At 37.9% G+C, this 23,623-nt stretch overlaps 1 protein-coding gene across 1 annotated transcript in view; it reads left to right on the forward strand.

Annotated features, from left to right (window-relative positions):
- The window catches only part of LOC126278687 (cohesin subunit SA-2-like), a 381,965-nt gene that overhangs the window by 309,338 nt on the left and 49,004 nt on the right, over positions 1 to 23,623 (forward strand). The window contains exons 17-18 of the mRNA XM_049978948.1: positions 17,609 to 17,796; positions 17,966 to 18,105. Of these exons, the coding sequence (XP_049834905.1) occupies positions 17,609 to 17,796; positions 17,966 to 18,105 (328 nt within the window). The remainder of the gene's footprint in view (positions 1 to 17,608; positions 17,797 to 17,965; positions 18,106 to 23,623) is intronic.

Raw genomic sequence — 23,623 nt, forward strand, 5'->3', positions numbered from 1 at the left:
CTCACCCTTGGTCATCTTGGAGAAATCTGTATGAGGAATTGGGCATTCTGACTGCTGCTTCATAGTACATTTATTTCCTCATGAAGTTAGTTGTAAATAATGTACTACTGTTCAAAAGGAACAATGATGCACATAATTACAATACCAGACGGAAAAATGACATTCATTACTCCACATTATGGTTGTCTTTAGTGTAAAAGTAGCGCACGCGCGCACACACACACACACACACACACACACACACACACACACACACACACACACACACACAAGTGTAGAAGTATGAAACTGAATTTGGTTGCAATAATTACATGTCTATTGTTTGAAACTAATAAACAATATTTTATTTAAAACAATTTTCATTGCTATTCAAAATAATTTCCGTCGCTATTTATACAGTTCTCCCATCTCTCTGGCACACTATGAATCTCATGCCAAAAAAACAGTTCTTCTTTTGAAGCAAACCAGGCTGCGAGCCCATTTTCGTACATTTTCATATGAAATGAAGTGCTGTTCAGCGAGAACGTGTCCCAGTGATGCAAATAGATAATCAGACGGAGCCAAGTCTGGAGAATAAACCGCATGCCCTCATATATCCCAACTGAATGTCTCGATCATTTCCCTGACCTATTTTGCTACATATGATGGGGCATTATCATGGACCAATATGATTTTGTGTTGCCTTTTTCCATATTCCGGTCATTTTTCATATAATGCTCAATTTAAATGAATAATTTGCTGTTGGTAGCGATCTGTGTTAATGGTTTCAACAGGTTTTAGCAGATCGTAATAGATTATACCCTTCTTTTCCCAACAGACGCAGACAACTTTCTTTTGCATATGGTGAGCAGCATTCCACTAGTAGTCTTTCAATTTGCTTGCTGCATTCCATTCAGTTCATGCAGAACCCATTTTCCCACTTTCTGCACATTTACCATAGCTTTTAACTGAAGAGAAATGGCTTTCTGCATCACATTCAGTTGTTCCGTGAGTTCCTGTTGAGTTTGAATATCATCTTCAGCCAATAAGACCTGCAATTCCTTGTCTTCTATCTTTTTCAGTGGTTTCCTGCATTCATTACTTCTCACATCAAAATCACCACTTTTGAATTTTTTGAACCACTCGAAACACTGTGTTTTCCCAAGAGCACATTCGCCAAAAGCTTCAAGAATCATTCAATGCAATTCTGTAGCAGTTTTCTTCAAATGATAACAGAAGACCAATGCTGTCGGCCAATCGTAGTTTGTAGACACAAATGTCGACATATTTATGCATTTGAAACAGGTACATATCCTGTTGTGTTGACTACTGTGGGAGTCAGTACCAACACAAATACGGAAGGAGAGAAGTTGTGATGGCCGGCTTAACTTCTTGTTACAAGGTGGCTTGATGTACTTCCTGTGCCTCCTACAAGCAATTACATTTACACTCTGTTACTATTCTTAGAGTGCAGGCTAATTATTGTTTTCCTATTACTCAGTACTGATGCTCTTGAAGTCTGCAACCAAACTGGGTTTAACCAATTATGGGAGGCTGGTTAAGTCACTGTTGAAAGGGGGGAGGGAAGGGCAAATGTTTTCCTGGAGGTGTGTGGTGCTGCTGGTTATCTCCATTGGCATGTGGCTCATTGCCTTCTTGATACTGTTTTGTGGCACTGTGCTGGTCAGTGCTTGAGAACTGCACACTCCCCCCCCCCCCCCCCCTTCCTCCCCGAAAATACCACTCTCTTGTTCTTAGCAAGCCATCTTATGACAACATGGAGGGGGACAGGAAGATGGATGGCGTGAGGTGCCAGGAGCCGCAACTAGGACCAATCACGGCTGTGCCCCAACATCCGCCTTGCGCTCATAGAGGAACATTGGTTTGATAACCCTAAAAAGGGCAGTGATGGTGACGGTGGCTGCGACAACAATGACAGTGAAGCCAGCTGTTGTGGTGAAGGCGATAGGTCCAGCGCGGTTCTGCATGCAGTGCTGAAGAGGCCACTGGGGACAGCTGTGCTGCATGATCCTGGGAGAGTGCGAACCTGGGGACAGAAAACCTGCAGAAGTATTTCACAATTGACAAGAATCAGGTTTGGATGGCAGTGTAGCAGCCCGGCTGGACCTTGAATTAAATACATGCAAGCGCCAAATTTTGAAGATTCATTCCTTGCTCCCAGTGTCTGGTGCAACCAAAAACTCTGAAAAGAATAAAATCATTAGTCACAAAGCGATACTTGAGGAGCGTGGGAGGTGCCATGCACTGTGGTGGATGCAGTATCTGGAGCAGCATGTGGGGCCGGCCTGTAGAAGCTCCGCCAGCGACAGACCATCATGGGGTTGGGAGTGGTATGTTGAGAGGAAGGGCAGGAGCACATGCTCCCATCTACAAATCATTCAGCTTCTCCTTTCGACTGAGGATGATATGGAACACTGGTAAGGTGAGTGATGACATTGGCTGTACAAAACTGTTCAAAGTTCTGAGCCGTAAACTGTGGTATGTTGTCTGTAATCATCACTTCAGGCAAACCTTGCAAGATAAAAATAGATGACAAAGCCTGAAGGGTGCAATGCGAAAGCCTGAAGGATGCAATGCGACTTATTTGAGTTCACGGGCATTGATAAAAGAGTCATTTTGGGTTGAAAGGAGAAACATGAAGTACATTTTCCTGAATACAAAGACCAAAGATCTCAAAACAGTCTAACCCAACAATATTTTCACAGTCACATTAGTGCAAAATTGTGAATGCCACTGTCCTGGAGTGATACTGGAATGTGACAGGTAAACTGCATGTACCAAGCACTGGAATGCCCTGACCATTATAAGCAGTTAGCTGTGTGCAAGATTTTGTCAACTATAGTGAGCCTAACTGTTCATAAGTGGCACAATTAAGCAGTTTAATGGAAAAGCCAATGTCTTAACTGAAGTCACACACAAAGTCTGCCAACGACTTAAGTTCACAAGCAGTTTGTCTGACTGTCATTGCACAGTGCTTGGGTGGGGTGAGGGCACATCCTGAGCTTGGTAATTACTAATGTCATACCTATTTATCAGTTTACGTTACACTGCAAATGGGAGCTACCTCAAAGTTTTCCATGCCACTGTCACCAAAGCCCTGATGTTCAATGATTTGTAACACTTGTTTCAAAGTAGGATCAGAATGTTTGGGAATTAAATGACACTGCCGTGTCAAATCCTGAAGTTCAGTGACCCAGTGATGATATGTCTGTTCTGGCTTTGCCCACAATCGTAACTGCAGCATTCTGTATCTGATCCTCATAATACCTAGTGGGGACAGAAACTAAATCTTCAAAAACTAGCAACTCCAGCTTACTAGTCAGGAATAATTTCTGAGTGAAGCGGTAACTCATGTGCTGGCCGTTGACACAAAATAAGGTAATTTCACTGTACCATGCATTTGATATGTAGCAAAATGAGCATTGAACTGAGCATATCAATTGTTCCATTCCTCTTGTTGTTCATTGAAAGGTCGGAATGGCAGAATGCATGGAGGCAGTACCATGGATGTGGCTAGATTTGTGGCGGAGTTGATGTAACAGCACCTATTGCATGAATGAGCTGCTTAACTCCCATTATCAATTGCAGCATTTGGTGGTTCTGAAACTGAATAATTTGAATTAGACAAAAGCCAGCAGCAACCAGAGACATAGGTGCAGGAGGTGTGTTAGAGGGCATTTTAATGAGAGAGCCACAACAAATTAATTATAAGCACACAAATAGCGGAAGAGTTGTGGCTAGTCTGCAAGAATGAACACAACTAGTAACAGTGCTCTTCAGAAATAAAAGAGGAATATTAGTGATGCACTATGATGGAGTGTCGAAGAGAGGAGACATCATTAGTTCTGGAATCCGTGGCACCAGATGATGTGTGAGCTACTGTGGAAGTCAGCACTGACACAAACAAGAAGGGGAGAACTTGTGATCTCTGGTGGCAGGAATTCAAAATGATCTGTACATAATACTTTCAAGGTAATGGAACACTTTTTGTCTAAAAAGGAAAGAAACATAACTGTACTTTTCGATATGAATTCGCTTGATGTACATCTGCCAGCACGAGGTCACATGGCAACATGTGCTGCAGAAATATGCTGCATAGTTATCTGCTGGACTGTGAGCTTTTACTTTGTTGTTGCCTGCTGATGATGTTTGGTTAGTGCACAGGTTTGCCCATCTACCTGATCTGGGAGTGTCTTCACTCATCACTCAACCAGTTATTGTGTTTCCAGTAAATGAATAGTCTCCATATAGGTGTACCAAAGTTAGGTTTATATCCATGTGTTTCCCAGTTGAATCAACAAAGAGTATTATTCTCCAGTAGTGATGTATAAATTACTCAGCAAACGAAGGTGCCATCTCCAGAAGGTGGTGTGTGTGTGTGTGTGTGTGTGTGTGTGTGTGTGTGTGTGTGTGTGTGTGTGTGTGTTTCCAGAGGAGACAGGAAGTGTGTGTGTGTGTGTGTGTGTGTGTGTGTGTGTGTGTGTGTATTTCCAGAGGAGACAGGAACTATTACTTTCTGCAGTTTGGCTGTAAATAAGTTGTGCTTTAAGAGGTCTGTGTTTTGAAGAAGCAGACTTATCACACATACCAAGTCTGAGCTAGGCCGTTGGAAGAAGTCACAAATGTGAGAATGAACCCAAGGTAGTAACTACTGAAGGATATGCACATACATCTATTGCACTGGAAGGTATACCCAAACCTGTAATTGGCACTCTATTTGGACTTTACAACTTCATTTGAACAATATTTGGACTATGCATTGCTGTCCAGACTTCAAGTGCTTCATGAATTATGTAAATAGAGATTTAGAGTTCTGTTATGTTTACATTGATGACCTACTTGTTTCTTCATCCAGTGAAGCAGAACATTTAGCACACCTACAGCAACTGTTGACTAGAATACAAGAAAGTGGTTTAGTGTTTAATTTGCAAATATGTGTATTTAGACTGATGGACATAAAATTATTAGGGTGCACAAGGAATCCTGCCACTTCAAGACAGAATGGAAAATATTTGTGAGTTTCCTGAACCTACTACAAAATTAGAATTGTGCCATTTATAGCCCTTGACAAACTTTTATTGGCATTTTGTGCAGTCATGTATTGTTGTAGCAACTCTCAAAGAAATGCTCAAAGAGTTTTGCCTAAACCTGGATACACTCTACAGTCATCTGGTGAAAAGAAAGCATCCTTGGTCAGAATGAGATCTGCTATTGCAGAGGCTGCATTGTTAGCTGATTCTCTTCCTGAGATACCTTGCAGTTATGGTGGATTCATCATCAGCTGTAGTTGGAGCTGTGTTACAGCAAACATATGCCACATTATTGGCAACCTCTAGCTTTTTTCATAAAAAAAAGGTCACCTCCACAAGCAAACTGGTCAGTATACAGCTGTGCCCTCTGTGTGGAATATGCCTCAATCGAAAAGTTAAGGCAGGTATTGTACACTTTTCATTCATGTTTGTTTTCTGTCAGAATCTAGACAAGGCATCACCATGTCAGCTGCAGCATTTGGACGTCATTGTACAATTTGCTGTGGATTTTGAGCATCTTGTTGGCAAGCAAAATGGACCAGCAGATGCACTGTTTCCATTGAAGCCATCATGAAGAAATGTGACTTCATAGCACTTGCCAGTGTCCAGGAAGAAAACTGCAGATCAAAGGCATGCCCAATCATCAAGTTTACAGTTCTGGCATAGTCAAATAGTGAGCTTAAGCATAGTGCTATTTTGCAATTTTTTAACACACTAAGTGCAGCCATTTGTTACTCAGATTTTTGGGATCAAGCAATTTTCTCTCTTCATAGGCCTCATTCAGGAATAAATGCTGCTGTACAACTTGTGAAGAAGGCCCTTGTTTGCCCAAACATTGAGAGAAAGATTGCAAAACATTTGTTTGCCAGTGCAGTGCTTGTCAGCACAACTAAATAATTTGGCTAATTGCAGCTCATAGTGGTAATTTCATTCCACCAATCCAACACTTTAGCATGTCCATATCGTCACCATTGGATCAGAAGGTTACCAGTGCTTCCTGATGGCAATTAACCATTTCTCTTGTTAGCTTGAAATCTATCCTAGGAGAGATGCAATGGCAGCAACTGTATCCACGACTTCTTTCTTGAGTGCATACCACATTTTGGCATTCCTCTTCATGTCACTACGGATCAGGCAAACAGTTTGAATTGTATCTCTTTAAAGCACTCTCAGCACTGCTAGATATGATCCATATTCAAACCTGTTGTCTACAATATAACTGCTAACACTCTTGGGGTATTGCTCCATTGGTGATGAAAGGTCTCTCTCTCTCTCTCAGATCCCATGCCACAGAGCATTGGACTAACAGCCTCCCTATTGTCTGACAAGGCCTCTGTACAGCTTTCAAAGAATATCTCAATGTAACAATAGCTGTGTTGGTGTAATGACAAACACTCTGACTGCCAAGAGAGTTCAAATATTGTTATTGAACCCTCAGACATCATACAACATCTTCACTCACAGATCTGTCAGCTCTGCCCTGCTATTTCGAAACAACATTCTGCCTAGCAACCATTTGTTTTCTGTGACTTACAGTTCTGCAAGCAGGTTTTGGTTTGACACAATGGCATTCAGGAATATCTCCAGCCATCATAATATGGTCCATACATGGTATTGGCACACTACATCAGAACATTAGATGTAGACATCCAATGGCTCTTCCATCATGATGCCCATCAGCAGACTCCAGAAGTCTTTACCCCATCTGACACTTACACCAGTGCATCACGACCTGTGCCTTGAAGTAAACCTTAAGTCACAACTTGTTTTGGGTGCCACGTGTGTTTCAACCTCAAACATAGTTGACACTTCAGGGGAGAGATGTGGACAATGAATCATTGGGTACATTTTGTGTATGCAGTGTGAACTGTCTGAGTCTTTATGCTACCAGAGCTACAAACAAGTGATAGAAACTCCTTGCAGATTTACGATTGCATATTGTAATTATTTTTTTCTGTTGAGTTGAATATATAAATTATAATTACACATGACAATACTGCTGAAGTTATATTATGAAAAGTTGTGAACTAATATTAATTATAAATAAGAATATTTGAAATTTAGAAAAGGGGAGGGAGGGGGGGGCTTAAACACAATGTTTTCAAATATTTTTTAGAAAGCCGGCAAAAGAGAAGTAGGTTGATAGTTTGATGTTATCTCTTTATCCCACTGCTTGTAAAGAGGCTTAACATCAGCATATTTTAGCCAATCTGGAAATGTTCCACCGATAAGAAATTGATTACACAAATAACTTAAGACAGAACTCAGCTTGCATGAACACTCTTTGATTAACTTAATTGATATGTTATCATACCCATTAGAACACTTAGATTTTAAGGATTTTATGATGGATGCTACTTCTTTGGGATTACTGAAATTATTTTTAATAACTGGTCTCAGATACTCCATTGCAGTGTTCACTGAATCTGATAAACCCAAGTTGTCAGTAATGGAAATGAAGTACTTGTTTAAAAGGTTTGCAACACTACGTGCATTTGTTAGTAAGTCTCATTTACTTTTAGAGGTCTCTGTTACTCTTCCTTTTTGGCCCCAGTTGTCTCTGTCTTCACTATATCCCATACAGTTTTTAATTTGTTGCCTGATATAATTATCTTTTTCTCCTAATAAAGCTGCTTCAGTTTCTGGATTACTTGCTTTAATATTTTTCAGTATTCTTTGAATGCATTATACTGCCAACATCAGAGCTGTTCCTAGATAGTAGACAGTCTCCTTTTTGTCCCACATGATATCTTTATTCATTGTGTAACCCAAGGTTTATATTTTGACTTCTGTGTGACTTGAGTTACCTTTAGGGGAAAACAGTTTTCAAAAGTAGAAGTAACTTTATTAATGAACGCTTTGTATTTTCTATTTGAGTCAGAAGTATTGTATACTGTAAACGTCTATCCAGTTCATGTCTTTGAGCAATTACCTGAATTTATCAGTTTTTGGCTGATTTATTACCTTTCTATACTCAGATTTAATAGACTTTTTATCCTGACCAGTTTCAACATTTAACAGAAGATGATGCACTTCATGATCAGATAGCCCATTTAGTATTGGTTTTGTGGTATGATTTTTTTCCCTTGATTTGTCTTCGAAGATATTATCAATAGCAGTCTGAGAGCATTTACGTATCATAGTTGCAAAGTTACCAGTAGGAACTAAATTGAATGATAGTGTTACTGATTGCAATAATTGTTCAGTGACGGAGCTTTTCAATAAATCCACATTAAAATCACCAGCAACAACTATTTGCTTGTTTTTTACTGTGAGATAGGACAACAATTATTTCAGATTTTTTATGAAGATGTTAAAATTTCCTGAAGGTGATCTGTACATACTTACTATTATAAAGGACTTATTATGAAATACTGCTTCTGTTGCACAGGCTTCCAAGTGCTGCTCTGAGCAAAATGTATTAATATCAATATTCTTGAAATCAAAACAGGTTCTGGCATATGTAGCAACTATTCTTTTCTCCATATTTTCTCTACAGAAGTAAGAAGCTAACTTGAATCCTGTAACATTTAACGTATCTATACCAATGGTCACATGATGTTCAGAGAGGCAAATTATATCAACTGGTTTGTTCAACTCTAATTCTTCAACACAAATAAGAAACTCATTGAGCTTACCCCATAGTCTTCTGATATTCTGATGCAATAAGGATAACTGATTTGTTGCATTGGCCAAATTACAACTAGATGAACCTAATTTTCCTGTCAATTTTTTATTATCTCTAGTTTAAATCAGAGGTTGTCTGCATGAATTGTGTGCATTAAAATTTGCTTTCTGGCTGCCTATTTTATCAATGTGAATGTCATTTTCAACCTGTCTCTAAACATCATTTGTTTCTGCCCTCCCTGCACTAAAAAAAAAGAAAGGCTAAAAAAAAAAAAAAAAAAACGGTTGCTCTGTCACTTGTAACCACTGGTACTTTACCACTTGTGATAGTACCTCCCTTAAGTTATTTGCTGTTAGCCTAGACAGTTTTCCTTTGCATTTCCTGTTGAGGTGAAGGCTATGTCTAGTGTAGTCCTGCCTGATGATAGATTAATCAGGAATCTACCGATTGGAGACCCCATACCTGGTCCAAGCGGCTGCTCCACCTCTAAATTAACTTTTCTAACAGACGAGTTTAAATTAGGCTGGTTGTGGCACCTCAGAACAGACACAAACCGAACACCAAAATGTCTCATTGCGTATACTATCTTTACCAGGTCACACTCAATTGAATAATTAGGGTTCCTGTCTATGCTGTTGCCCGCCCCACCCACTATTACCATGGTGTCTTCCTCTGTGAAGTCTTTGCAAAGTGAACCCACATCCTCTATCACCTGATCCAGACTTGCACTAGGTTAAAAAAACCATCACCTCTACCATGTGAATACCTAACAACAAAGCTTCTTCTTCACAACTTTTTGTAACTCCTTACTTTTCAAACATTTTTTGAAAGTATGTTGTGTCCTGTGTACTCCTACATCTCCTTGTGGCTCATCAGTTTCCAACTGTGACAACAGAACAGACCTCTCTTCCACATTCACAACAACACTGAGAGAGACCTATTCCTATTTCTTCTATAACCTTTTGTCACTTCCCACCTCTTTTCCCGTCACCCCCCTTAATCTTTCCAGATCTTGTTTTGTTTATCTAGTTCCGCCTGAAGGGCAGCAGTCTTTTCCTCCTGTTCCACTATCTTCCTATCTCTACAGGAAATCCTACACAACCAGTGAGCCTTGTTTATTTCCCAAAATTCCCATGCTGCTACAGTCATCCACATGAAAGAAACTGCAACAACCCTCACATCACACCCCAGAACTAACAATTCTACAGCAAGTCGTACACTTCTCACTGATAGCAAAGAAATTTTAGCTTTAATCTAAGTTGACTTTGTAGACTAAATATTAAATTTCTTAGAAAGTTTAGGCTTAAAGTTCAGATACTAATTCGAAACTTCCAGAGAAACAAAAATGATTTAACCTGTATTGTTTACGTGATGAAACAAAAATAAACAAAGAACTTAGCCTACACAATATAAACTTATTACTTATTTCGGAATGTTTCATTTCAGCTGCTTACCAGAGAATCAAATGGATAGTGTGTAAGAATACACTAACAACACAAAACTTTAGTTTATTGAAATAGTCACGTAACTTACAGTTTATGATAATGTAAACAAATCCTAGTCCAAAATTTGCTCCTATGAAATGTTTTATTTTCCTGTAAAACACGCAAAAAATGTGAAACATTTAATTGATAACTTACAATAGATATTAATTTACTTATTTAAGATGTGATATTGCCTAAATTAATTGTTATTACTAAATTAAACACGTATCTCTACGAGAGCTCTGAATACACACCACTCTTCAACCAAAGATGCTACGTGCCTCAGTCAGTTGATAATTTAAGCAATGCAGGATATTGTGCTGGGTGTTTCACAGTAACTTGGAAAGAGAGAGAGAGAATGATCTCACACCCAAATTTTTTAAAATTCTAATGTCAAAAAGTTGTAAATGGGAAACCTAGGAAATCAGTTTATTTGGATGTCATAAACAAAGTATCTCATAGAAAATGTTGTTCATTCATGTGAATCATCTGCTTAGCTTTTTACCTTTCAAAGCAGTGCTCGAGGGTGATGATACTACATCCATCACCTCCCTTGATGAGACAAAAGTCATGAATCAACAGAAAGAATTTATACTGGAGAAGAAATACGACTGGTTTGAGGCACATAGGTTAACATTAAACAGTACTAAAATTGAGCATTTAATTTTCTGCCTGAAAGCTGTGAGCTAAGATAGTCTTGTCAAAGTCTCTGTCAAATTAATGGGTATATATCTTGACACAAAACTGAGCTGAAATATTCAGCTCAAAATGTTTATATTCATTCACTGAATTTTAAGACACTGCTTTGATGTTAACCAGTACCATATTAGCTGTAAAGCAGTAAAGGTATAAAATAGATGTAAGATGTAACAACTGTAGAATGTAACATATTTTCTATGTGGAGCTATTTCCATACTATTGTTTCTGACATTTGCAAAACCCATCACTGTGACGGCTCCATGTAAATTGTGGATTGTGTTTTATTCATCTCATGATGTATATTTCCAATCCATTGCATACAGGAGATATGTCAAAAAATTTGTAAAACAGTTAAAGTAATTTTTACGTAAATAAATAAATAATACACAATAAGGATATTTTTTGGAATGTGTAACACATTGTATCCAGCTCAAATTTCCATTTTGTTCCTGTATGAATTCATCCCCTGAGTAATAACACTTCAATATCAGTATCTCATATAGCTTTTTTTAAGTGCATGTAAATTCATCTGCATTAACTTGAACGCTTTTAATTTATGAAAATTTTCATTCCTGTATATTGCGGTCCCTGGGCAGACAGTCTGAGGCTGTGGGTGGAGAGCATAAAATTTTCTTTGTTTCTTGCATCATGTGAATGGACAAAATGGTTTCTCTCAAATAATTCATGTCTGGTGTACAAAAATATAATAATCTCATGGATAGTAGAGTTAATAGTTTAGGTTTTCTAAATAATAGTCGACGTGGTTCTTTATGATATGCAATGCACATATTTTGAATGATTTTTTCTGTATTTTTAGTATCTGCACTATGTTCGTCGAGTTACTCCAAATAGCAATACCATACCTGATAATGGATTCAAAGTAGCCTGTACATGCTACTTTTCGTGTGTCCATGTCAGTTGCAGTTGACAATATTTGCACTGCAAATGCAAAGCCGCCTTGTTTCTTTGCCGAGTATTCAATGTGTGCCTGCCAGCTCAAATTTTGTCTACATTTAAACCTAGGAATTTGACTGTGTCAACTTCTTCTATATCTTGGTTGTTGTGTACAATCTTAATCTGCTCACATTTTGACTGTTTAGTTTTGAACTGCGTCACACAAGTCTTAGATATGTTTAGATTCAACCCATTTAGCTGAAACCAAGTTTCTAAGGTACTGAGGGTACTGATCACTGATCTGGGAATTTTTTGCAAATCCTGATCTTTAACTAAGACAGAAGTATCATCAGCAAACAGAACTGATGGGGAGCTGATATTTAATGGTATGTCATTAACATAAAAGAAAAATAGGACTGGGCTTAATATGAAGCCTCGCCGAACACCCTGAGATTTTGTTTCTTTGTTTTTTTTATTCCCCCCTTCCCCAGTCAGAAATATAATATGTGCCATTTGAAGAAATGCTAATTCTTTGCTTTCTTTTGGATAAGTAGGATTTAAGCCATTGGAGGGCACTGCTGCTAATACCATACTTTTCAAGTTTGTAAACAAGCATTGCATGGTTTACAGAATCAAATGCCTTTGTGAGGTCGCAGAAAATTCATGTCACCTTATTTCTCTTGTCTAATGATGAACTTATTTTCTCAGTGAAACTGTTTACTGTGTCTATTGTGTTTTTCCCCTGCTGAAAACCAAATTGATTTTTAGAACAACAGAATATTTTGCAATGAACATTTTGGATCTGTGCAACAGCAAGTTTTTCAAATATTTTAGATAGGACTGGGAGACTCGAGATAGGAGGAAAATTTCCCATGATCTCTCTTGATCCCTTCTTGAAGAGTGGTTCGATTTCAGCATATTTCAGTACATCAGGGAAACAGCCCTCTTCAAAACATTGATTTATTATTTGAGCTAGTGGGTTTGCAGTTCTGTTGTGTACCACTTTAATAACTTTGGTGGATATTCAATCCCAACCTACAGATTTTTTGTTTCTTAATGTTAGAATAGCATTTTCTATGTCCTCCACAGAAAATTTTAAGAATTTTGTACAGTTTTCAGAGTTTTCACCTAGGCCAAAGGGATTTACTTTGTTGTAATCTAAAGAAAATGTAAATAAAGAATATTCATACAGATACGCTGTGCAAAAAATTATATCATGTATTGTAACTCACAATAAAATATTACATATTATGTCCTCTTCCACACACACGTAAATTATTGTATATATGGATCCAAAGGAGCATTTATCACAATTTAACACTATTTTTGAGTTTATTAGTGATTATAATCTCAAAAAAGTTTCAGGAAATTAATAACTTGTATTCCAGTTTTTCTGATGCTTTAATATGAACTATATTTTTTGTACTCATTGTGTTTGTTTCTAAAGGAAATGAATAAAACATTTAGCTTATAAGCTCCAGAAATTAAGAGAGAATCAGTAAGAGTGTATTAAAGTTATTTGTTTGCCGTTTTATAAAACATTTCACCAACCACAAAGCAGCCATACTGTGAATACTGCTCTCAGGCACAAGATAAGTTAGCTGAAGTTGATAAGCTGACAGCAATTGCTCTTACTGCTGTCAATCCATTAGAAGCTGCTGCAAATGGCTGTGTTGTGAAGGCTCCTGGAGCTGTGTACCAGAGTTATCAAAGATAACCCGAGTACCATCCTCTTGCGTGGCTCCTGCCTCCTCTACAGGAAATACAGGGTCTGTTACTACTCATCCAGTTGATAATGAGTGGTGTGCCACTTTTAGAGCTAGTCAACCTGTACATGGGAAAGAGGAAACTTAGGAAAAATGCAGTTCTGTTGTGTACCACTCTGTTACTACTCATCCACTTGATAATGAGTGGTGTGCCACTTGTAGAGCTAGTCAACCTGTACATGGGAAAGAGGAAACTTAGGAAAAATGCACCAGAGGATGGGAGGGAACACCAAGTGCACTCAGTTTGTATGCAAGGAGGCCTCATTAAGCATGTTCATGAGATTATCCCAGCAGTCATTAACGAAACTGTGCAACAAACAGCACATTGTGGTGCACATTGCAACAAATGATCCTGTTGTATGAGCACTGAGGTTATTCTTGATCATTCCAGTGACTGGCAGATAAGTTTGAGAAGACCAGCTTCGCTCACAGAGTTTCAGTGAGGCTCAGACTTTGCAGGATATTCCCCAGACCTGATTTTGAGCTCCGGTTCTGAGTTGAGCGAAGTATTGAACCAGAGACGTTGAAGGTTCTGTGAAAAGCCAGGCTGTGACTTCCTAGATTTGGTTCATACAGTAGAGAACTACTGTGTCCCCCTAAATGGGTCAAGTGTGATTGCACATCCAATGCTGCTTCCCAGTTAGTTGACACTGTGTAGGGTGCACACAAGTGCATTTTAGTTATGGATTCTCCATCCAGTCTAGGTGATGATAGCTGTAAGGGACAGAGAATTACTAGTGTAACATCCAAAGAAATGCCATATAAATAGTATTAAAATTGTAGTGATTTAACTGCTTACAATAAATTGTCGATTTTTGAAGTGCTCCTAAGAAGGTACAGAAAACTGGTTAAAATCTGAAATTGGTGGTAGTGAGATTTTTGGGAAAATTGAAGTGAGTATCAAAAGGAAAGACTAATGGTAAATTGAGGTGGTGTATTTGTTGCAAAAGACACAAAAGTCAAATCCACTGAGATAGAAATAAAAACAACATGTGAGATTACACAAGTCTCAGTATCAAGAGTGGGTGTAAACTTGTTATGGAATACTTCTGTTGACCACCAGACAAATCTCTAGTTGTAAACGACAACCTTAGAGGAAACGTAAGTTCACCAGTATGTATGTTTCATCATCGTACTGTCATTATCAGAGAAGACTTTAGTCAGTAGGGGAAAGTTACGGTTTTGTAAAAGGTGCGTGTGACAAGACATCTCACAAAACATTACGAAATGACTTATCTGAGAACTACCAAGAACAGATTGTTTGAATGGCCGTTCATGATGGAACTATACTGGATATAACAGCAACAAATAGACCTGTGCTCTTAGAGGATGTCCATCTTAAAACTAATATAAGTCACAGTACAAAGGTCATCTAAAACAGATGGAAGGGTTTATATGTTCAGCTAAAGGGATAAAGAGGTAGTAGTGTTGCATCTCAATGAGGAACCCTAATAATTTAACTCTACTGCGGAACATGCCTGGTCTTTATCCTGTACCTTCATGGAGCAAACTTGTAAGTTATTGGATTAGGTATTGTTAATGGTAGAAGGTGGTCAAATTTGCCCCCTCCCCCCTGCCGTCTCCCCTTTCCCCCTTCGTTCCCTAACTGTCTTCACCTAGTACTACCGCATGTGAAAGCATGTGAATCTTTTCAAAATGTTGCACATTGTGTATATGAAGTGGGTTGTTGGGACGAGCCTGATATTCAGTTAGTCGTACGTGGGAAACAGCCTAAAAATCACTTCCAGGCTGCCTGACACGCTGGCCTTTGTCATTAATTTGCTGGATGGATTTGTTCCATGGCCAGTGCATGTCATCGAATCCCAGAAGTGACATTCTATATTCTAACACACATTGCTGTCTGGGCGGGTCTGTTGGACTGTGGCGGAATAGGTGTAAAACAAACCATAAGACTATTGATAAGGAGATGTGGAATGGAATGTGCCTGGCTGGCAAGAGAGCAGTGCATGAAGCCTTCAGCAACTACTGTAGCTGAATATTATTAAACAATCTGTCACAAAACCCAAAGAAATGGTGGTCATAAGTAAAAGCTGTCCAGGCACTTGTGGACAAAACAGAAACTGAAATTGAGGATAGCAAAGCAGAAGTTAAACTGATGAAGGCAGTCAGGTATATGCAGTATTACTTGATTTCTGAAAATCATTTGGCTCTGTGCCACATCTACACTTATTATCAAAAGTATGTGGTGTCAAGCAAAATTTTTAACCGGATTTAAGATTTCTTGGTAGGTAGGATGCATCGCGTTATCTTGAATGGAAAGTCATCATCAGATGTAGAAGTAACTTCAGGTGTGGCCCAGGGAATTGTGTTGGGTCCCTTAATGTTGTATATTAATGACCTGCCAGACAACATTACTATTAACTTCAGGCTTTTTTTGCAGGTGATACAGTTATCTATAATGAAGCACTATCTGAAAGAAGCTGCTGACATATTCAGTCAGTTCTTGATAGTATTTCAAACTTGCTTTATATATTCAGAAACATAAAATTGTGCACTTCACAAAATTTAAAAACATAGTATCTTTTGACTAAAATATCAATTAGTCACATTGGTCAGCTCGTATAAATACCCGGATGTAACAGTTATATAAACTTGTAGGTGGCTGACTTCAGTTCATTGGGAGATTGCTAGGGAAGTGAAAGCAGTTTACAATGGAAATTACTTAAAAAACCCTTGTCTGAGCAATACTAAAATATTGCTCAAGTTTTTGGACCTGTAAAAAATAAGACTGACACATGACACCGAATGTACGCAGAGAAGGGTAGCACAAATGGCCACAAATTTATTTGACCTCTGGGCTTAGTGCCACAGAGCTGCTGCAGAAACTGAAATGGCAGACAATTGAAGATTGACACAAACTATCACAAGGAAGCTTACACAAAGAGTTTTAAGAACCAGTTTTAAATGATAAACATAGGAATGTACTACAGTGCCATAGGGATCATGAGGATAAAATTATATTTCATTCTTCCTGCACTCAGTACATGAATGGAACCATAAAAACAAACATCATTCAAACATGCCTTGAGGGCCCAATGGTACTAACTGTCTGCCATGGTATCCTCAGCCCATAGGCATCACCAGTAACGGATATGGAGGGGCACGTGGTCAGCTCACCACTGTCCCACTCAGTGGCCTCATAAGGGCTGAGTGCATCCAGCTTGTCAACAGCACTTAGCAGACCCGGACAGTGACCCATCTGAGTGCTAGCCAAGTCCAACAGCACTTAATTTTGGTGATCTGATGGGAACCAGCGTTACCACTGCGGCAACACTGCTGGTGAATGGAACCATAACAAGTCCTAAAAGCTGATACGATGGAAGGTACCCTCTATTACATACTTCACAGTGGTTTTCAGAGTATGGATATAGGTTTAGATAACCATCCAACTCTATATACAGTCTGAGTGCCATTACTTCTTGCAAAATGTACTTATTTGTAAATAAGATACTACCTCATGTCTGTACATTCCTTAAGCCCCATGCTAAAACAGTTGGCATGAGCAAAGAGTACTTCCACTTTTACACAACATACAACAGATACTTTAAATATTCCCTGATCTTGAATAACCAAAACACTGAAGGGAAAAAGCTTTCTGGTATTGGAAAAACTTTACTTAACATATTGTCATATAGCATAAGGCAGCTGCAAGTTAAACCAATCATAGATGATAGGAAATGTATTCTGTATTTTTGATGTCTTCATGAATAGCAATATAAACGTTTTTATAAATCAAGTGTAAAATAACAGCTTCTGTTCCAATAATTCCAAGAGTTAGTACACAGCTACTTTGGACAGAGTAACTTTAAATCTAGGTTATTTGTCTGAACACCAGTCGAAAATAATCTTTTTCTTATATAAATGTATATTTATGTCATTCTATTACTGTCTGGAACTGTATTCAGAATTGTGTGTCATGGCTTGTGAAGCTCAAAACCTGTCTGCAGATGGAGAACAAGTGTTTTGTAATTAATGGCAATAGGAAATGCAGCGTTACTATTATACTAGAGATTTCTGCCTAATATTGCGGAAAAGGATTTAAATTAATTTCTCACATATACTACAAAATTGTTTATCTTGTTTCAGGCACTATGTAATAAAATTTATGGGGCATTAAAAAAACATCCACAGAAGTCTGAAGCCGCCATACAGGTTATTCATCTGAATGGTATAAATTATGTTGCTGAACAAAATGATGTAATATCTCATCTTTCATTCTTGGAATTGCTTTCAGAATTTTGCAAGCAAATATCAGACGGACTATCAAAAGTCATGTAAGCTAAATTGTTATTTACTTATATTCTGTGGTGTATACTGTGGTACTTCTTAAGTATTCTACAAGAACTAAACTGAGTTTGCTTGAAACTAGTTGTCTTTGATTCAAACAGTTTTTCTATCTGCTTAAATCACTATGACATTTTCCTTTGCCTTTTTTGTGTACAGATTTAATCACTTGGAGCAGAAAATTCCTGCCCCAGGTACCAGGACCGCCGCTGATGAGTGGAGCTCATACAAGATATACAAAACTGCACTGGCAGCTGCAGATAAAAAGAGAAAAGTAGAAGTAGGAAACTTAAAATCTGGTGAGAAATGAATGTAGTGAAATTTTCTGAGTAGACTACGGTATTTACACCACTATTAACATGTAGTGACTTAATACTGCAGACTGTTAAAATGCGCGCACACACACACACACACACACACACACACACACACACACACACACACACACACACACACACACACACTTTTTTGAGGCTTTAGAATTACATAATTCCCGATTTTAGTGTGTGAGGTCACTTCATATATTTTACTACTGCCCCTGTGAGCAAGTATGTAATTCCAATTTTTTCTACTCAATTTTTCGCTGGTAATGTTCTCTAAATTTCTATTCATGATGAAAAAAAATCTGCTATTTTGTATCAATTTTCTATTCCACGCACAACAAACTTTTCAACTCTTGCTAGGTTACTCCAGCAGTGCATGTAACAGTTAGTGCTGATATTTTGGCTATGGAATTTGAATTAAATGCCAGGCATGTAATTGACAAATATAATTTGAAGTTATTATTTTTAACTTCATACTTATTTTTGCTAGGAAAAAGTATTTGTTTTAATTTATAGCTTCGCTTTTTCTTTATTTTGCCTACTGGCTACTGGTTTTAGCACACAGTACCATCCTCAACCCGTCTTATGATAAAAAATGTTACAGTATATAGTTAAAATAATAAAGTGAGAAACATTTACATAATATTTTCTCTCTGTTGCAAATGTATGGTTTAAATTGTAGGTGAAGCCTTATAATATACAGGGAGCCCCTTACCCCTGGCACAAAGTTGTCACACTTTCTTCCCAAATAGGTGTGTCAAAACCTAAGAGTAAAGTAAAAGTCAGTGCTAAACATTAAATAAATGCAAATTGTGGCCAGCAGTGTTAAGAGAGCCCCCTATGGACAGAGTTTTTCTTCTTAAAAGAGAGTCACACTGTAAAAAATTACCTAAAGAATAAATAATATGAATTTATGACAATGTTATGAAAAGGATAGATTGCTACTCACCATATAGTGGACGTGTTGAGTTGCAGACAGGCACAATAAAAATACTGCTAAGCAAGTAAGCTTTCGGCTAAAAGGCCTTCTACAGAACACAAAATACACACACACACACACACACACACACACACACACACACACACACACACACACATTCATGCAATTACAACTCACACAAACATGATGACTGTCTCTGGCAGCTGGGGCTAAAGTGGAACGCTTATTTGCTTAGCAGCCTTTATGTTGTGCCTGTCTGTGACTCAACATCCCTACTGTGTGGTGAGTAGCAATCTAGTCTTTTTCATGATGTTGTTATTATTCCATCCTAGATTTTTTGTTGTTGAAATAGGAATTTATGAAATCACATAGTAAAACAGGGAATAAAACTGTTTCCACTGTTTAATTAATTAGTAAAATTGCAAATTTTTGGTAGCCATGTTGACATTAACCATTTCTAATACAGTTGATGTGGTCTCATCGATGTCTACAGCAGGACACCTGCTGCCACACAGCCAGAGGTCACACATCACACAGCCCAAGGCTGGGAGTTTATGGCTCATGTGCAGTGCCACTCAGCCAGGCAGCTCAGGCATGGCTCCTACCCATAGCTGCCTCCATGGTAATGCAGCAAGACCCACCCGGTGGGCCCCCATAAATAGCTGCATACAAGCACCATTCCAGTCACACAGTGTCCTGAAACTACAGTCTCACCAACAGCGGGCATATTCCTATGCTGCCAGTGCTTCATAAGTGCATGCACAGGCAATCTTGTCCTGTATTCCTCTATTGTTATTACCACACTGCTCCACCACTCAAATGGCTGGGGTATTTCTGACTCGACACTACAATCAGCAGTATTGTCCACAGACTTTGTTAATCGCTATCCCAATGATGTTGCTAGCCAGTCCTGTCCTTGCAGTCATTTGTAATTCTCATTTCTGCCTTTGTTGGTAGAGGAATAAACTGTGTTGATTACTCACACCTTTTGTTTTTTATTATACCTCCATTTGCGGATACAGCAGTTTATATCACTATAAAGATCAACATGAGCAGAAAGTGTCATCATAATAATAGCATTAAATATTGAAAACCCAAAATTATTTTTATTATAAAGATATATAGCATCCAGGGGGATAGCAATGCGGTGTGTGCGGTGTGGCTAAGTTGACAATCTTCAGCTATTTCCAGTTTTCTGTTTATCCCACCACTGGCCATGTGTGTGCTGGGTCTATTGGCAGCACCGCATTGTGCTTCCTCCATGCCATGTTGCATTTCAGCAGCCAGCCATGGCGGCGATAATCTCTCCTTGTATGTACCGTGCAGTTGTGAGAAATTGGATTGATAGGCTTTCCTGTTATAGGAGAAGGCCACAACACTAATTCATACAACCATGTTGTGCTGTACATGTTATCCTGTTGTGGCAGTTCAACCAATATTTATGTTCTACCATGGTAATGCTATGTGTCTGTAAGTGATGTGATGATACAACTTTATGTCCATGGTTACCTTGTACATATGCAACTTAAAACAGTAAGACATTGCATGTAAAACATCATGTTGTTACAGCCCTATCATCTTAAAATCAGTTTCTTCATCAATCATCTGTATATAGGAATACCATATGTAATTGACAGAAAATTTTATGCAAATGTTTCTCACATTATTATTTTAACTATAAACTACATTAGGTAAAAATAAAGAAAAGGTGCGACTATAAACTAAAACAAATACTTTTTTTCTAAATTTATTGGTTGCTGTTCCAACCGACATCTGTTGCGAATATTTAATTATATTTAATTATTTTTACTAATATGTCTTGTTGTCAAGAGTAATAATAATCATTAGTTAGTTACGTGTTCCATTGATCAATCTCATGGTAACCGTTATGATGTGGAACATGTCAAGCGCATAAGAAATACAAGCATGAATCAATTTGTGTTTCTTTTTAAAAAAAAAAAAATAATGAAAAAAGGCTTAAAACTTTCTTATTACTTACCTCATTCCCTTAAATGGCACAAAATGAATATATTATAATTATAGATTTTTTTATTCCTATTGAAGAATTCGTCTGAGATATAGAAGGAGTTGTCAAGGAGATAAGATTTCGATTTATTTTTGAAACTATTACTGCTGTCTGCCAGGCATATTACTTCATCTGGTAATTTATTGAAAAGTTTTACAGCACCATATTTTACCCCTTTCTGTTTATGTAGAAGAAAGTGTAAGTCTTTCTTTCTTCTAGTATTATTATCGTGAATGTCACTGTTGTTTTTAAACATTTCATTACTGAGTAAATGTACTGTGAGGCTGTTGTAAGAATTCCTAACCTTTTAAATAGATACCTGCAAGATGTGTGCCTATGAACCCCACACATTATTCTAACCATTTCTTTTGAGCAGTGAATACTTTTTGCTAAGTGTTGAGCTTCCCCAAAATATTATTCCTTATGACGCCAGTGAGTTAAAGTAACCAAAGTATGTTAGCTTGCTAATTCCTGTATCCTCAAAATTAGCAATTATTCTGATTGCAAAAGTTGCTGAACCTAGTCACTTTAGGAGATCCAAAATATGAATTTTCCAATTAAGATTCTCATCTATATGTACACCCAACAACTTAGTGTGCTCTACCATGGCTTCTGACTTCTGTTGATAGGTTATATGTATTTAAGAAACTGTACTCCTTGCAGTAGAAAATTGGATGTAATGTTGTGTGTGTGTGTGTTTTTTTCTTTTTTTTCCCCAAAGTTCAGAGCAAGCATGTTCACAGTCAATCAATAACTTTTCCAAAGACATTATTTGTATCATCTCTATTGGAGTTTCTTTTACTATATTAATAATGATGCTTGTATCCTCAGCAAACAGTTTAGCTTCTTGCTGAAGGTCAGAAAGGAGGTCATTTGCATATATCAAGAACAGAAGGGAACCTAATGTAATTTCACCCCAGTTAGACGAAGTGGGAAAGTTCCTTATATCATTTAAAGGAAAACTTTTGGTTCCTGTTCTGTAGAGAGGACTTAAACCACTCATATGCTGTTCCATTTACAACATAGAATTGTAATTTCTGTAATGTAATATCATGGCTCACACAATCAAATGCTTTGGATAAGTCACTGAAAATTCCTATTGGTGACATTTTACTATTTACAGACTGGCATATTTTACCCAGTCTGGGAAAATACCTTGAGTTAGTTATGCATTACAGATGTGACTCAGAACATCAGCTGTAACTGCTCCACATTGTGGGCAGTGGAATTGTATATTACTGTTTCAGTAGAACAGCATTTTTGAAATCCAAACTGTGATTTACTAAACATCCCATTACTGTTGAGATGGTAACCATTCTCAAGTACATTACTTTCTTTGCGATCTTTGAAAATGCTGTAATCAAGGATACTGGCCAGTCATTATTGGCATCTGTGGTGTCCCCTTTTTTGTAGGGGCACTTGACAATGGCATATTTTAACTTGTGTGGGAAAATACCTTGAATTAGTGATGCGTTACAGATGTGACTCTCAACATCAGCTGTAACTGCTCCACATTGTTTTAATATGCTTACTTGCCAAGTGTTCTGGTTTCCCCAGAAGATTTTTAGATTTTGGTGTCTTCTTCCGGTTTTCCAGATGAACATAATTGTTTCCTGGGTTTTCAACTCCCAGGCTTGTTCCCACCCTCTGCATTCATATTGCATTTCAGTTCTGACTTTTGATAATAGCTGCTATTCTGAAATGTGAGTGTTTGAAATTTGACCGAAAGGCAACCGGTAATTTTATCGATACTACCTTCTTGCAGAATATTGCTGCACTTTTGTCATTAACTCTGTGTGTTTGAAAAATCACTTGCGAAAGTCAATAGAACGTTCTGTCGATAATCACATCTAACAGATTATTGCTGCATACTCTTTGTTAGCAGGAAAGCTTTTTGTTTATCCTTGCTTTTATTCATTGTTTGCTGTACATTCTGAGATTCGTGCAACTGTGTGACGATTTTTTGTGTGATTTAGTGTTTTCATGATGAGTTCTACTAAAAAATGATATCACCAGTCTTTCAGGAATGCATATTCTACTGAATTTCCATGTATTATGTGATCGCGGGAAGGTGAAACATTAGCATGCTTTTCCACGAGTTTGTGTAATATAAACAATGCTTACGGAGGAAAAACTGTATTAATAAAATCATGTTAAATCCATTAAACATGAAGGGTAGCAGTAGGAAACCTGATTCATTTTTTACCTCTCCTGGAGCTGACCTTGATGTAATAAGAGTAGAATGTTTGTTCACTTCAGTTTTAACTAAACATAATATTCAATTCCAGATTGAGATTTTCAATCTGCAGCAGAGTGTGCGCTGATATAAAATTTCCTGGCAGATTAAAACTGTGTGTCGGACTGAGATTTGAACTCAGGACCTTTGCCTTTCGCGGGCAAGTGCTCTACCCTATGGAACTTCCTTGGCCAGACCAAGACTCATTTGGGCACACAGTTTTAATCTGCCAGGAAGTTTCATATCAGTGCACACTCTGCAGCAGAGTGAAAATCTCATTCTGGAAACATCC

The sequence above is a fragment of the Schistocerca gregaria genome, chromosome 6 (assembly GCF_023897955.1).
Source record: "Schistocerca gregaria isolate iqSchGreg1 chromosome 6, iqSchGreg1.2, whole genome shotgun sequence".
In the NCBI taxonomy this organism is placed as follows: Eukaryota; Metazoa; Arthropoda; class Insecta; order Orthoptera; family Acrididae; genus Schistocerca; species Schistocerca gregaria.